This window comes from Erpetoichthys calabaricus, chromosome 1 (genome assembly GCF_900747795.2).
Source record: "Erpetoichthys calabaricus chromosome 1, fErpCal1.3, whole genome shotgun sequence".
Taxonomy (NCBI): domain Eukaryota; kingdom Metazoa; phylum Chordata; class Cladistia; order Polypteriformes; family Polypteridae; genus Erpetoichthys; species Erpetoichthys calabaricus.
Window position 1 is genome coordinate 55,754,930 of NC_041394.2, and position 14,296 is coordinate 55,769,225.

Genomic DNA, 14,296 nt, shown 5'->3' on the forward strand with positions numbered 1-14,296 from the left:
TGCTTAGCTCAACTCTTGACTACGTTTTCATTATAATATCATCAATTAGTGTTCTCCTCCCAAACCTCTTTTCAAAGTGAGTGTTTACAATCTTTAACTCATACTGGCTCTTTGTACCACCTTAATTTGTCTCTCCAGCTCATGTCTTGAGTTGTAATAAAACAGTGTGTATTTCAGTTATTTTTTTAATCTAGTAAAGACAAGATGGTGACTGGACTGAGATTCAAACTAAGGGATCTAGAGCTTTAGTGCTGCATAGCCACCATGCCAAGTGAACTAGTCAAATGTGATAAACGTAAAGTGAAAGAAATTTTAGTTACAAAATTCATTTTAATAAATAAAAACGTCCTGTACTTACTGTGACTAGGTTGATGAGAGATACAGCATTGTAGTCAATGCTCCACAATGTCATGACCCCAACTGTATCTACAATGATCATAACAATTGTGAGAAGGTTAAGGAATCCAGACCGCACATCCATGCCCAACAGGATACAACACACCACAAAGGTTGGGAGAAGGCAGAGAAATAAGTTGAAGAGCCCTTCCCACACAATGGTGAGGTATTGTTCGTAATAGACATAGGTAATCCTGCAAGAGAACAAAAGTTAAGAAAATCATGGTAAACAAAAGGAATCCGGAATCTTGGAGTATGAATTCTGAAAGAAAGAACCAGTTATTAAATAAAGAAAAAGTAATCAAATGGTTTTGCTGTTACACAAAACTGTTATAACGATGACAAAACTGGTCTTTCTTAGTTTTACAGAGCAGCAATTGCTTACGTGTAAGGGAAGACCTGAAAATTGGGATCAGTGCCAGGAACCTTCCGCATGCTTTTAGTGATATTGTCAGCCAGCTCCCTTGCACTCTGCAGTGCGGCTGTGAACTCTTCTGAATTGGTCAGAGGGGTGTGGTAAGCCATGAACCGAGAGGCTGCAAAGAAATACCAGCAGTGGCTTTACTTTTACAACAAATGAATAGAAAGATATCATGAAGCCCATTGAAATGGGCAGATGACTGTAGCATGTCAATAACCATTAGTTTACTTTCTAAAAATTATTTTGTTTCTGTGCTTCTAAACTTTCAGAGTTTATACTGTACAAGCATAATAGTTTATTGGTAAGTACTTTATCCTCTGAACTTAATTGAACCCCAACTCATTCCTCAAAGATATAAAATACAAAGCTTCCAGTATCATGTTTATTTTTTAATTCCAAAAAGTTGTTTGATTAATTTTGGCTAAACATTCATTAGTTTTTATATTGAATTCTTGCAGATGCCTATTCCTTTAAATGTTTGTCCTGCTACAGAAACCAGAGGGCACTGTGGGCAGCTGGTACCAGAACCTCATAGAGAAATCAATAATTCTGGAATGAATGTGGAAATAAATGTAAAAATAAGTCATAAATGACTATCACAATCCTGACTATAATTATCCTAAAGCTGTGACCATAGAAAATAATGGCTCACTTTACAGGCATGTGGGATGGCTAGGAGAAGTAAGAAGGAAACAGTGAAAAATATGTTAAGTGAGGAGAAGTGAGCCAGTTGTGGTGAACATCTGTCAGTCACTTTCTAACCCGCTTAGTTCTGTACAACAACATTTATTTCTATAGCACATTTTCATACAAATAATATAGCTCAAAGTGCTTTACATGATAAAGAAAGATGAAAAAGTCAAAATTAGTAAGAATTAAAATTAGGGAACACTAATTAACATAGAATAAAAGTAAGGTCCGATGGCCAGGGAGGACAGAAAAAAACAAAAAAAAAAACTCCAGACGGCTGGAGAAAAAAATAAAATCTGCAGGGGTTCCGAGGCCATGAGACCACCCAGCCCCTCTAGCCATTCTACCTAACATAAATGACCTCAATCAGTCCTCATTGTATTCATGGTTCTCATGGAAGAACTTGATGATGAGGATCATGTGGACTTCTGACCTTTAATCCATCAATGTAGGGACATCATGGTGCTTTGATCAGGTGGTGATTGCCACCACAAAAAACCCGAAAAAGAACAGAAGAAGGGTTACGGGTTTCCAGAGCCTGTGTAGTGAAGGCGAAGAAGCTAACTTCTAAAAGAACCATATGGGTGATGCATCTGTGAATTCAGGGCCACACTGGGAAAGAAGTATTTTTTTTAGCCGTGAGTTTGTGTTAACTTCGACTTAACTTTTAAAGGTTATAGGTTGTTTCCACACTGAAAGTAAAGAAGTTAAAAGACTCAAGTACTGTATATATACATGCATACACATACATACAGTATATGTGTGCAGTGATTTAGCTAAAATCAGATATTCCCACTTAATCTTTTACAGAATACTGTACAGTACATCTGGAGAATTTTTTTGTTGATGCCTTTTTTTCTCAGTAATGCATGTTTTCCTTACCCATTATTTCTCCATCATTTCCAATTATAACTGCCTTGTCATATGCTCCCAGGCCCCTATAAACACAAAAAAAAAATGATTTGGTTGGCAACCATCATGATACATCAACAATAAGGCAAATGTAAAATTTAACAATTATGTTTGCATCATTCATGGTATTTAATGAAAGGAGCTGATAAGAATGTTTGCCTGTTCACTCACATAAGAGTACTCATCAAGACCTCACACAAACATACGCAATGTACTGTATGTGTGTGTGGATTCAATAATTTATCAAATGTGGGAATCCTGGGACAGATAACGACAAACTTGACTGAGGTGAGATCGGATCAGAGAAGGCTGAATCTGATCTGGGAAGTGTTGATTAAAAGTGGCTGGAGGCTTACTACATGTCTATCAACATCTCCTGACTTACTTTAGTCAGTATAATTGTCAGCGTCAGTGAGGCAAGGACCATTTAAAAGTCAATCATAGATTGTTCTGGGTATCGGCTATGAGAAAAATTACTCAGATGTGCGATCAAAAACATATTTTTAATAATGTATATAACCATACTACTCGTTTAATAAACAAAGCCGTATTATCAACTTGTCCTTGTGACCTTTCAGCCATCAGAATGGAGAAACATACTTTATAAATAGAAAGTATATGTCCATTTCTTCTTTCTCCAGAACTGCACGTTTGCTGTCATATTCTAAAGAACTTATACTGGTTTGTGATTCTTCGCTCGCTTTGATATGACTGTATACACCACGGTTGGTTCTTTCTCTGATACCGACATCACCAGACGAGACCCGGGACAGGCATTCTCCTTCATTATAATAATAGGATTTTGAAAATGAATTATTCCTAAATGCTCTGCAGTTTTTATTTTATTTATTTCAAACGTTGTACTCTGCTTATTTTACATTATTTGTAAGTCCTATATGCCAGGAGCATGATTTCTGTCAAGAAATGGGTTTATAAAACTGGATCAACCACATTTGAAACCATTTGAATGCACTGTTTTTAACATGTAGCTGATGTGCAGAATCACCCGATAGTAACTGTAGTCATTGACGTGTTGGACAAGAAAGACGTACAACAGGCAATCCCTGGTTTAACATTTAATGCTAATTTGGCAGGATTACACCTCTCAGTATTTTTCAGTGCTGCATATCTGTTTTAATTGTTGTTATTTTACATTGTGCTGTTACTGAATAATTGGTTGTATATTGTAATCTTGCTTATTCTGTAATTCACATTGTGTTTGTCCTGCTAGCAACAAAACAAATAGTGACTATTTAAAGTACACTCACCCTTTTGAGCACATTATATTGGGATAGTCCTGAAGAAAGTAAGGTAAGAATTTGTTGAACTGTGCAACACTGGGTCTAACCTCTCCAAATACATTGTACATGCACTTTTTGCATTTTTCATTTGCTGCAAGTGAAAATATATTACTTAATTGAGAGACACATTAAAACATAAATACAAGCATCTTTAACTCATTGGTTCAAGTGGGTCTTGTCAAGTCAAATGTATCAATCAGCAGTCACTGTCTTGTACCATCACCACACTCGGGAGTTTCCATAAGTGAAGCTTAATTTAATTATCGTCCGTACTGCTTTGCAGTAAGGAGACTGTGGAAGATTGTGGGTTCGCTTCCCGGTTCCTCCCTGTGTGGATAGTGCTTTGAGTACTGAGAAAAGTGCTATATAAATGTAATGAATTATTATTATTATTATTATGATCAATTCATTCATTAGGCAGTGAGTGCTGCAGGACTCTGAATGTGAGTAAATGTCAGGCACAGAGCCATGTTATTCTTACTGGTTGTTGATGGGCAGAAGGTTCCGTTTGAGGTGAGACGGCAGCAGCCGTTCAGTGGATTCAGCCAGTCAATAAAGTCATCCACCCAAGAGTTAGCTGGAATTTTCAGGTATGATCTGTCAAAATATGAATTAATATTAATTGAATTTGCACATGTCTCAGGGTTCTGACAGCAGACCCTGAAAATGGTGCCTCAGTTATTTCAGTTCTGTGATCTTAAACAAAAGCTCAAGTCCTAAAAAGGCATCCATCCATTTACTGAACCTGCTTATCCAAGATGGAGTTGTGTGAGGGGTTGGAATCTGTCTTGTAACATGCTATATTCCAATATTAAATTCCTTCCAAAAAAGATACTAAACTTTGAGTGACACACCAAGAAATGAAAAATACTACTTACAGCTCAGGATAGTCAGTGGCATACTGAATTTTTTGGACGAGTGAATTGTTGTCACAGCCCACACTGGCACAGACTCCATTCATTCCTTGCAGGGTCGAGAAATTATATCCTCCAGTTGTTACAAAGTAGGTGGGGACACCCACCTCAAAGTACTTGTACAGGTATTCAAAGTATGTCAGCATGTATGAGTCCTGCAAAGAGTGGTGACGTATTGTTAGAAGGTTTTACATTTTAAACACAACTGACACTGCAGTTCAGACCTATTTAACTCTTATATGACGTTTGTCAGTCAGTCAGTCAGTCAGTCAGTCATTCTCCAACCCGCTATTTCCAAACACAGGGTCACGGGGGTCTGCTGGAGCCAATCCCAGCCAACACAGGGCACAAGGCAAGAACCAATCCCGGGCAGGGTGCCAACCCACCGCAGGACACACACAAACAAACCCACACACCAAGCACACACCAGGGACAATTTAGAATCGCCAATCCACCTAACCTGCATGTCTTTGGACTGTGGGAGGAAGCCAGAGTACCCGGAGGAAACCCACGCAAACTCCATGCAGGGAGGACCCGGGAAGTGAACCTGGGTCTCCTTACTGCGAGGCAGCAGCGCTACCCACTGCGCCACCATGCCACCCATGACGTCTGCGAAAACTGTATGAGTATTTTTTTACCCTGTTAACTTTTAAAAAAAAATGTCACTTTCTCAGTATTTCATATATGAAGGAAGTATTGCTTTAATGAAAAATCTGTTTCTGGTTTTTAATGGAAGAACACATTTTGAATATCCCTGGGACATGTTTTGACCATTTTTGGAAAGATGTGTAGGCGCCTGAATGTCCAGGTGTCCAAAGTAAAAATGTTTGGATTTGGAAACTTAAGAATAAATGGATCAATTTTTATGAAATGTTGTGGACACCGTACACTTATTAGTCTTAAGGACTGATTAGGTTTTTGAGTGAATTCCTTGTTATTAGAATCAAGCTTTCAATAGTTTCATATTTTTAAAACTACCTGTAAAGTCTGAATTAGCTTAAGTTGCCCTAAATTTAAGTGTTCATAAGAAATGTAATGATTTACTTCATGAGGTAGAAATACATAAAAAAATAAGAATAGTTGTGTCAGATATGTGACATAATTAAACATGTGCTTCAATTGAAATGTTTAAAGTCTAAATATTTACAATTATAATAGGAATTTGTTTTTTTTACTCTCTGATTGAGGTCCGAAGAGGACTACATATCTAGTAAAGGATCACTACCAGCGACAGTCAAAGCAGAGCTAAAAAGTTCACAAAATGTAGCATAAATATTTAGGACTTTAAAACTGTAGTACTAGGGTGTTGTACCGTGTTAGCCATTATGAATGTAGAGAAAAGCCAAACAAAATGACACCTTTTATTGGCTAACTAAAAAGATTACAATATGCAAGCTTTCGAGGCAACTCAGGCCCCTTCTTCAGGCAAGATGAGTTGCCTCGAAAGCTTGCATATTGTAATCTTTTTTACTTAGGACTTTAAAAGAAAGACGGTGGGTTTTGATACGTCTTGCTGATGACCTCACCTTTGGCATGGCCAACTCTTGATCCAAACCCACTCTGACCTTAAACATCAGGACGAATGCAGCACAGAACATGAACAGAAAGATAATCATCTGTGGAATCAAAACAATGGACATGATGTCACCCACATAGACATACAGTATGTTAGCATATACAGTACTTTAGAATTAGGAGAACATAGCAGGGACTGAAGGATCTACAATAACCACAGTCTTGTGAAATCAGTCTGTGATTCCATAAACTGATTCACCTTTTCAGAAAATCTTGGAAATTGTAGTATATTTTCATAAAATATACAGATTATTATACATATTATGAGTATACATTGAAGCATTTAAATAATTGCTGGTCTGCTGGTTTGCATTCCAAACACATTTTTCTTGCTTGTGTTTTAAACTCTGTTTCTTCATCTTTTTTAAGGCAAGGAGGCTACTGTTCTTCTAAACAATATCAACTGCATTTTTTTTTCTTTTTAACCTAAGGCAGCTTTTTAAAAAATAAAAAGATCTGTCAAATATATAGTACTTGGACAGATTACAAGATGAAGTACCCAAGAATCAATGCAGTGTTTAGTGTGCATGCTGGCCATGGATGGCACAGTCTACGAGGCCATGTCGACTATTTGGAATTGAGTTCTTAACCCTGCTCAGCACTAGTCTAGCGATGTCACTGCTCTGCCTTTTTCTGGTAATTCTTATGAAAACTGATGCATTACTTCACAGTGTGACTTTTTCACAACTCCTACATGAAAGAGTACTTTTTCTGTAAACACCATGAAAAATGATGAGTGTTCCCCTTCAAGTGTTCTGGTGTTCTCTGATGGTTCTCTAATCCAAAGTTCCTAGTTAACTCACCACTAGTGGCCCCTTTAAACATCACAGGCTCATTGCAATGTAGCTGCATCATATCGTCCACCCTAGTATTTGAGTATCTGGTGTTTATCTATCCATATTCTTTAAAGCCACCCTGAAAATACCTTGACATACTGTGGGCCCCACAAGTAGCCATATACAACTCTTGGACAAAAATTCCCAAAGAGGTAAGTGCTTCACGTTTCATGGCGATACACCCATCCCCTCAAGCACTTTTAAAACTAGCACTGCATTACTCATCATATAACCTCACAGAGATTCCATACCACAAAAATCCGAGTGCAGTTGTTCAAGAGAAAAGGTGCATAGTACTTCTTCATGAATGGCATGAGAAAGCCTTCATTCTTTTTCTTCTGTTTGGTTTTACTCTTGGCCCTGATGCAGCAGACCACATCATAACGCATGGCTTCTTGCCGCTTTGCATCCAGAGAAAGCAGTGCCACAAAGGCAGTCATTTGGAGGAGGAAGTCAAATAACACTGCAAGAGCAGCATATAAAGCAAATGTCTTCACGGCTGGCATGGTACTGAGTGCCCCTGTAAGACATAAAGGGACAGCCTGAGCCTGCGCAAGCAGTTTTACCAAACACCAAGAGGATGGCCCCTGAAGGGAGGCATGTGTATGTTAAGCCCTCCAGTCCTGGAAAGATGTCCTATGAGAGTAAAAGGAAACGAGTCAAACAGACACTGGCCTCAAATTCACAGTTCAGTCAAACAGCAAATTACCACTCAGGGCTGCTTGACTGAAAAAGTCACAAACCTTATGCCAAGCAATAAGAAAAGCATTCTAGGAGGTCAAGCTTAGGGACGCACCATTATGCACTAATCTGTGTCATGTACTGTATGTTGATTCCAGTACTGATGTTTATTATTTCCTGTTTTCTGCATTTTGTTTATTTTTTGTTCTAAACTCACAATTTAAGACATATTATTATTTAAATAATATAATATTTAATAATTAAATAAAAATAACAAACATTCTTACATTTTTTTTTTTTTTTAAATGGCAGCATTGGAGTAGTGCTTTATTCATTTTCCTGAGATGGAATTCTCCTTCCATCCATTATCCAACCCACTATATCCTATCTACAGGGTCACGGGGGTCTGCTGGTGCCAATCCCAGCCAACGCAGGGCGCAAGGCAGGAAACAAACCCCGGGCAGGGCGCCAGCCCACCGTAGGGATGGAGATGGAATTCTGTCTGGGGATATGTGTGTAAAATTTGTACATTCTAGAGGGGCACCTCCTTGACATGTTTTGTTTAAACAAGCATTTGTCACATTCTTGTAGTTGTGTTACACTATTTATTGTTGAATTTTTTTGGGCTATTATTATACCCATCCCTAACATAATACTACCAAACTTGTATCATTCAATCAAGGTACGCAGGGTCACAGAGCCATTCCAAGCATCACTGGGCACAAGGCAGGAAACAGCCCAGGATGTGGAGCCATCCCATTGCAAGGCCCACTGACAAACATACCAGCACTCATGCTGTCACACATATGGCCACGTAAGCCAACCTATATGTCCCTGGGATGTGGCAGTAAAACCCATGAAGAAGACATAGGGAGACATGGGTAGAACGTACAAATTTTACACACATATCTCCAGACAGAATTCCATCTCAGGGTAATGGATCCATGAGGTATAAGTGTTTTGCAAAGGTGTTTTCACTGTTTAAAAAAGATCTTGAAATATCATAAAAACCTATGCAGTTATCATTGCAATTCTCCATTACAATTGCCCAGACCAGGGAACATCTGGTCTGGGCAATTATATTGTATATAAACTGTGGAATAAGCAATGACAATTGAGTAATTAACTATAGCGTTACTTTGTATTACACAGTAAGTACGGAGTAATAACTCGTAGTTACACTGTACTTATACAGGTACTGTAATTACATAGTAGTTACAGTGTAATTATGGACACTTCTACCCCCATCATTTTCAAAACAGCAAACGGAAAACAAAAAAAGGAATTACTTATTCCACATCCAGTTACCATTTTTGTTTGTCACAAGAGCAGAAAAAGCCGGTGTGTAAGCTCATCCTCGATCACTTGCCTGCTGCTGAATTCTTAAGTCAGGTCGGTCCAGTTCAAGCTTTTTTATATTACTTTTTTCTTCAAGTGAACAATTTATGAACGGCTATTTTATTAAAGAAATAACCCATTTTTTTCCACTTGAAGTTGCCATCTCCATAAAGTTGCACTCGCTCATCTCTAGTTACGTTAATGGTGGGTGTGAACTGCAAACCATTGATGTGAAACTGAAACAGTGCATCGACAATTGTCCAATCACATTAGATTAAAAAAATATAAAACAAAACTAATTTGCTGCCAATAAATGTGGAAGTGCCCAGGGTGCAGGGAGCTGCATCCCCATAAAAAACTGGAAAGCAACCAATTAAAGAACAGCCTCAGGTCACCTGCTTGCAAAAAGATCAAGGACTTACATACACTTGCATTTTTTTTTGTTCTTTATTTCGCCTTATACAATTTCTTGTATTAGGCATTTATTAGTTTTCGCATACCCCTTGGGGTCAGAGCGCAGGGTGCAATTACAGGTTAAGGGTCTTGCTCAAGGGCCCAGCAGAGTAGGATCTCTTTTGGCAGTGACGGGGATTCGAACTGGCAACCTTCAGGATACCAGCGCAGATCCTTAGCCTCAGAGCCACCACTCCACCCCATTTGGCCAGCGCCCTTGACTCAGAAAATATAAGTATTCGCACAGAACTTAAAACACATACAAATCGCAACCAGTTTTTAATGGATGTTGACATACACTGACGCCAGGCACATTGTACAAATAAACAAATCTATTTCATGATTATTTTGCATTACCTAATTAAGTACATTTTTTAAACTGATAAACTGACAATGCTAGGGCATAATTTCTTCTGCCCTGTACTGGTACCCCTGTCTATTGACTTGTGTAGCCTAGTTGTTTTTGGAAGCCTGAGACAAACATACCTGTCACGTCACAGAGCAGGTACTCTTTCTGGGAAAACAATAGAAGATGCAACACTTATTTCTAAAGGGGCCACAACCTTTCAACTCTGACATTTTACGTTGCTCTCTTCTTATTAGAATATGTCTTTTTATTTACTGGAGGTCTGCTATAGAGGTTTACTCAGTCCTGTGCTATCCTGATGCTGTTAATGCACCCAGTAGCAACCTGGCACTCGTCCACTGTGTCCAGAGTTAAGTCAGTTAGTGAACATCTAGATTACAACATTCACTGTGAAAATTCTCTACTGTGTCCCTTAGACAGCATCTTTGAAATGTTGTCATGGAGTTTCTGCTAAGCAGCAGGGCCACTCACCTAAAAAGAAGCATACAGACTCTGACAGGCTGCACAGGAGCATGCTGGGAGCTACAGAGCCAAGCACTCTTCCAATTTGTTCCTCTGTCTTCTCACCTGGCTTTCTCTCATCTCTCTATAACAGTTAGAAAAACATTCATGTGACCACAGTGTTTAACAAAGACATGTTATGAGACAGAGAGAATGCTCAAAATGAAGTAAATTAGGCAATAATATGTGCACCGTTTGCAGTAAGTGTATGGGGGTATGTAGAAAGCTAATATAGCAACTAAATTTAGTAACCGACAAAGGAGTTGTTATGCAGAAAGTAACTTAGGGTGCAGAAAATGGTGTGGGAACAGCAACAATAGCCAGTGTGAGAAATTCACGTAAAAACGATTGGACCATGTCCTCCATTCTGACTTCTAAAGGAGTCTCCCTGGCATTAAAGAGAAATTAAACTGTGTTAAAAGTAGTATATGGTCTATGGGAGTGACAAGTCAGAACATGAAGCAATGCAGGAAGTGATGGAGATGAGAATGATGTGTGGAGTGTAACCAAATTAGAGGAAGAAGAATGTGATGACATGGTGTGAAAGCAATGGGCATTATGCTGGCAGAGTATGAATGAGTACAGAAGTGCATCAAGAAACAGGTGAAAGGGATTAGGCCAAGAGGGAGGCCAATGACGACATGATTGAATGTGGTGTGAGGTGATATGTAAAGAATAGGTCTCACCCCAAAGGATGCCCTGGACTGTGGAGAAAAGATCTGGGATAACTGGTTAACCTTGGTGAAACCGAAAATTAACCAATAAACCCTTATAATGATAATGAACTGACCATGTTTGGGACACACTACCATCTGCCCTTATTGATATTCTAGAAGTTGCTGACCCCTTGCGAATCCTTAACCAGGCAGCTGAGATGTATAGTGGTATTGGGGATGTGAGAAGGGAGCCAGGGACAGAGAATAGTTCTACGCCCTGTGATTCTAAAGCATGAAACTGTTATACTTATCCACGGGCACAGACAATCATGCAGGCTGAAAGACGGTGTCTGGAGTGTCTACTCACCCTATTTAGAACCAGGCCTGCCTTTCATGCCCACTGGGATGTTTCCCATGTTCTGCATGTTAAATGCTGACCATGACAGACCATGAGAGTGTGGTGGGGTACCAGGAGGGAATATACATCCTGGTGGCCAGAATTGAAGAGTGGTAAATAAATATGCTAACATAAAAGTACAGAAGGGGGAAGTGTTCTTAGGTGGGAGGAATGTGACCAAAGAGAGGGTGCAAGATGTGAAAGGAATTAGCATTTACTATATTATGAATTATTAGGTCTTTACCCTCCACATTATTCCTAAATAACAATAGGCAAAAGGGTTAGAAATGTGTCAAATAGTTGGAGGTTACTGGATCGTCTCTTTAAGTCCTGAGCTTGGTTCAAAGGAACATGGCTACTGTTGGCATACATCATAGAATTTACCTGCAGCTCCAGCACAAAGATGAAGACATTGTCCGCTCCCACTGCCAGCACTAGAAAGGGCACAACTTCCAAGATAATGAGTGAGGACGGAATTCCAATCCAGGCATAGAAGCCCATGGAGGACAGAACAGCACACCCCACCACCAAGATTCCTCCAAGTCCCACAACAATCTTTGAATCAATCTGAAAATGGAGAGAAGTCAGCTCTGTTCAGTTTTCCAACAGGTCTCATGCATTACTTTTGTGGTTTGTAGAGATTTAGTAAGTCTTTTGTGTCTGAGCTATTAAACATTTATTCTCATGGTTCTGTGTATAAACAGACATTATGTATAGTGATTTTTATTCAATGTACTGTAAATAGAATAAATGATGCTTGCAAATAGACAGAAAACAAAGAAGGGTGCTGGTTAGTCTGACCTGCACACTGCCCTGACAAAAATAACTAGAAGGAGAAAGTTCAGGCAAAATAATGTAGGACTGCGCCTTTATGAGAAGCTGCTAAGAGCAGTTCTTGAGGGAATTGCTTAAAATTCAATCCTACTGCATTACCTTATATATAAAATTGCAATTCTACCTCTAAATTTGGAATTATTCACATATTGGGGTTTTGGTATCGTTTAATGATTTCACCTGAATGATACGTTTTGATACATTCTGTACAGTTTAATGCAGTGCTCTGTCTGCCTCTTGTATTCTTGGATTTTCGCGAGCTGCTTTCTCAGCCTCACTGACACATGTGGTGTGACTATCATAAGAACACAAGGAAAGGTTTTTGCAAGAACAGACCATTTAATTCTTTATATCTTATTAAATCCTGTTGGCTAACATAAGGTCAGTTCAAAACGTTAGGGTTCTCAATATTGAACTTTCATGCTTCATACTGTATATCTTATTTCTCAATATGAGAAAGTATTGTATACTACTGGCTATTACTTGTGGACATGATATATTTCAACACTTTTAACGCGTATCTTTTTACTTTCAGTTAATGAAGACTGAACTGTTGTTTCTTTTTAAATCTGTTCTTCTAGCTCACACATTACAGTCCTAAGGTTAGCTTAGTAACTCTTCTCTTGACCTTCTGTGGTAATGAAAACACTTTCATGTAACATGGAGACCAAAACTGCTAACAGTATTACAGATATTACTTCTCAATTGTGTTATTCAATATGTAACATAACTTTCTTTCACTTGTTCATCACCAAAGCCCACCTAATAGATCCTGTGATTTCATTAATATACTGTACTACAAGTCAGTTACCAGTCTAAAAATGCACATTTTACAAACAGTGTAACCAAAACACTTTAGGAATATTAAAACATATCATTGACAGAAAGATGAGTCAAAGCCCTTCTCTCTCAACTCACCAGCACACGTTTACATGAAGAGTACTCCCCGAGAGCCAAAGCAATGTAAATAAAGATTACAATGTAGCTGATCATAAACACTGGAATGTCTTCTGCTGTTGTCCTGTTGATTTCATCTTCTAGAGATCTCTATAGATAATGGAAAAAAGTGTTAGGACTAGTTCATCTTTATGGATGCTACAGACTTAAAATGCCATCTTGCATCCTGACATCCTTCAGGTCCTGTCACAGTCTGGAGGTTACCTTTGGCCTTCGTTCAAAATTCAGAAATGACCCTTGTGTGTCCTTGAAGAAGACTGCTGTTAAATGAAGGATGGAGTGTGTTCTTGTTATCATACCTTTTTAATTGGGACTCAGTTGCATGAATTTTTCAATCGTCACTCACTATCTTCTTATATAATACGCTACTGTGGCTGTTCACTTGTCTGTCTAGAATTTTAAATCACCTGTGACTCGCAAACCGTTTCACCTATTGACCTGAAATTTGGTACACATATACTACGTGACATCTACTATCTGGGTGATGATTTTTATTACTCTTTTTACTTTTAATTTATTGTATTGTAGAATCAACTCTCGGCAGCACACAGCCGTGCGGCGCATGCGTATGGGCACCGATCTCATTCCCTACCTCCTTCAACGTCACTTCCCTTACCTCTTCATATCTTAAATCATTCTTTAGGCAGATTGAAGACTTAAGTGCCAGCTTAAGCTAGATTGGAGAAAAGAAGAGCTGCTCAGAAAGGAGCAAGCGCCTCAAACTGAGCAAACGAATGTTAAACGTACAGAGAAAGAGTCTGAAAACTAGGAATGATCAAGTCAAGTGTATTACAGTACGCCGTTACTGGTCTCAAATAATAGCACAAAATAATTTCCTGTCTTTCTTTCTTGGTGAAGAACATACCTCTGCCATATATGCCAGTGTGAAGTTGGTTGAAGGGTTCTTCTGGTACTCCTGGATAATCTCTAAGTACTTCTGCTCCCATTTTTCAACAATGTTGAACTTTTTGTTTCCCCGAGGATAGTTGTTTAGTGAAAATGTGAGGATGAGTGCTTGTGCCATGAAGTAATCAGTGTCTTTTGGAGTAAAGAAACATAAAGAAATA

The 14,296-nt window shown here is 38.7% G+C and overlaps 1 protein-coding gene across 1 annotated transcript in view; it reads right to left on the reverse strand.

The window, feature by feature from the left end:
* Window positions 1-14,296, reverse strand: part of npc1l1 (NPC1-like 1) — a 45,755-nt gene that overhangs the window by 6,825 nt on the left and 24,634 nt on the right. The window contains exons 4-15 of the mRNA XM_028799976.2: window positions 14,095-14,267; window positions 13,191-13,319; window positions 11,823-12,005; window positions 10,356-10,470; window positions 7,297-7,565; window positions 6,161-6,250; window positions 4,599-4,789; window positions 4,202-4,317; window positions 3,688-3,811; window positions 2,390-2,445; window positions 782-932; window positions 359-590 (exon numbers count right to left, since the gene is read on the reverse strand). Coding sequence (XP_028655809.2) covers window positions 359-590; window positions 782-932; window positions 2,390-2,445; window positions 3,688-3,811; window positions 4,202-4,317; window positions 4,599-4,789; window positions 6,161-6,250; window positions 7,297-7,565; window positions 10,356-10,470; window positions 11,823-12,005; window positions 13,191-13,319; window positions 14,095-14,267 — 1,829 coding nt within the window. The remainder of the gene's footprint in view (window positions 1-358; window positions 591-781; window positions 933-2,389; window positions 2,446-3,687; window positions 3,812-4,201; window positions 4,318-4,598; window positions 4,790-6,160; window positions 6,251-7,296; window positions 7,566-10,355; window positions 10,471-11,822; window positions 12,006-13,190; window positions 13,320-14,094; window positions 14,268-14,296) is intronic.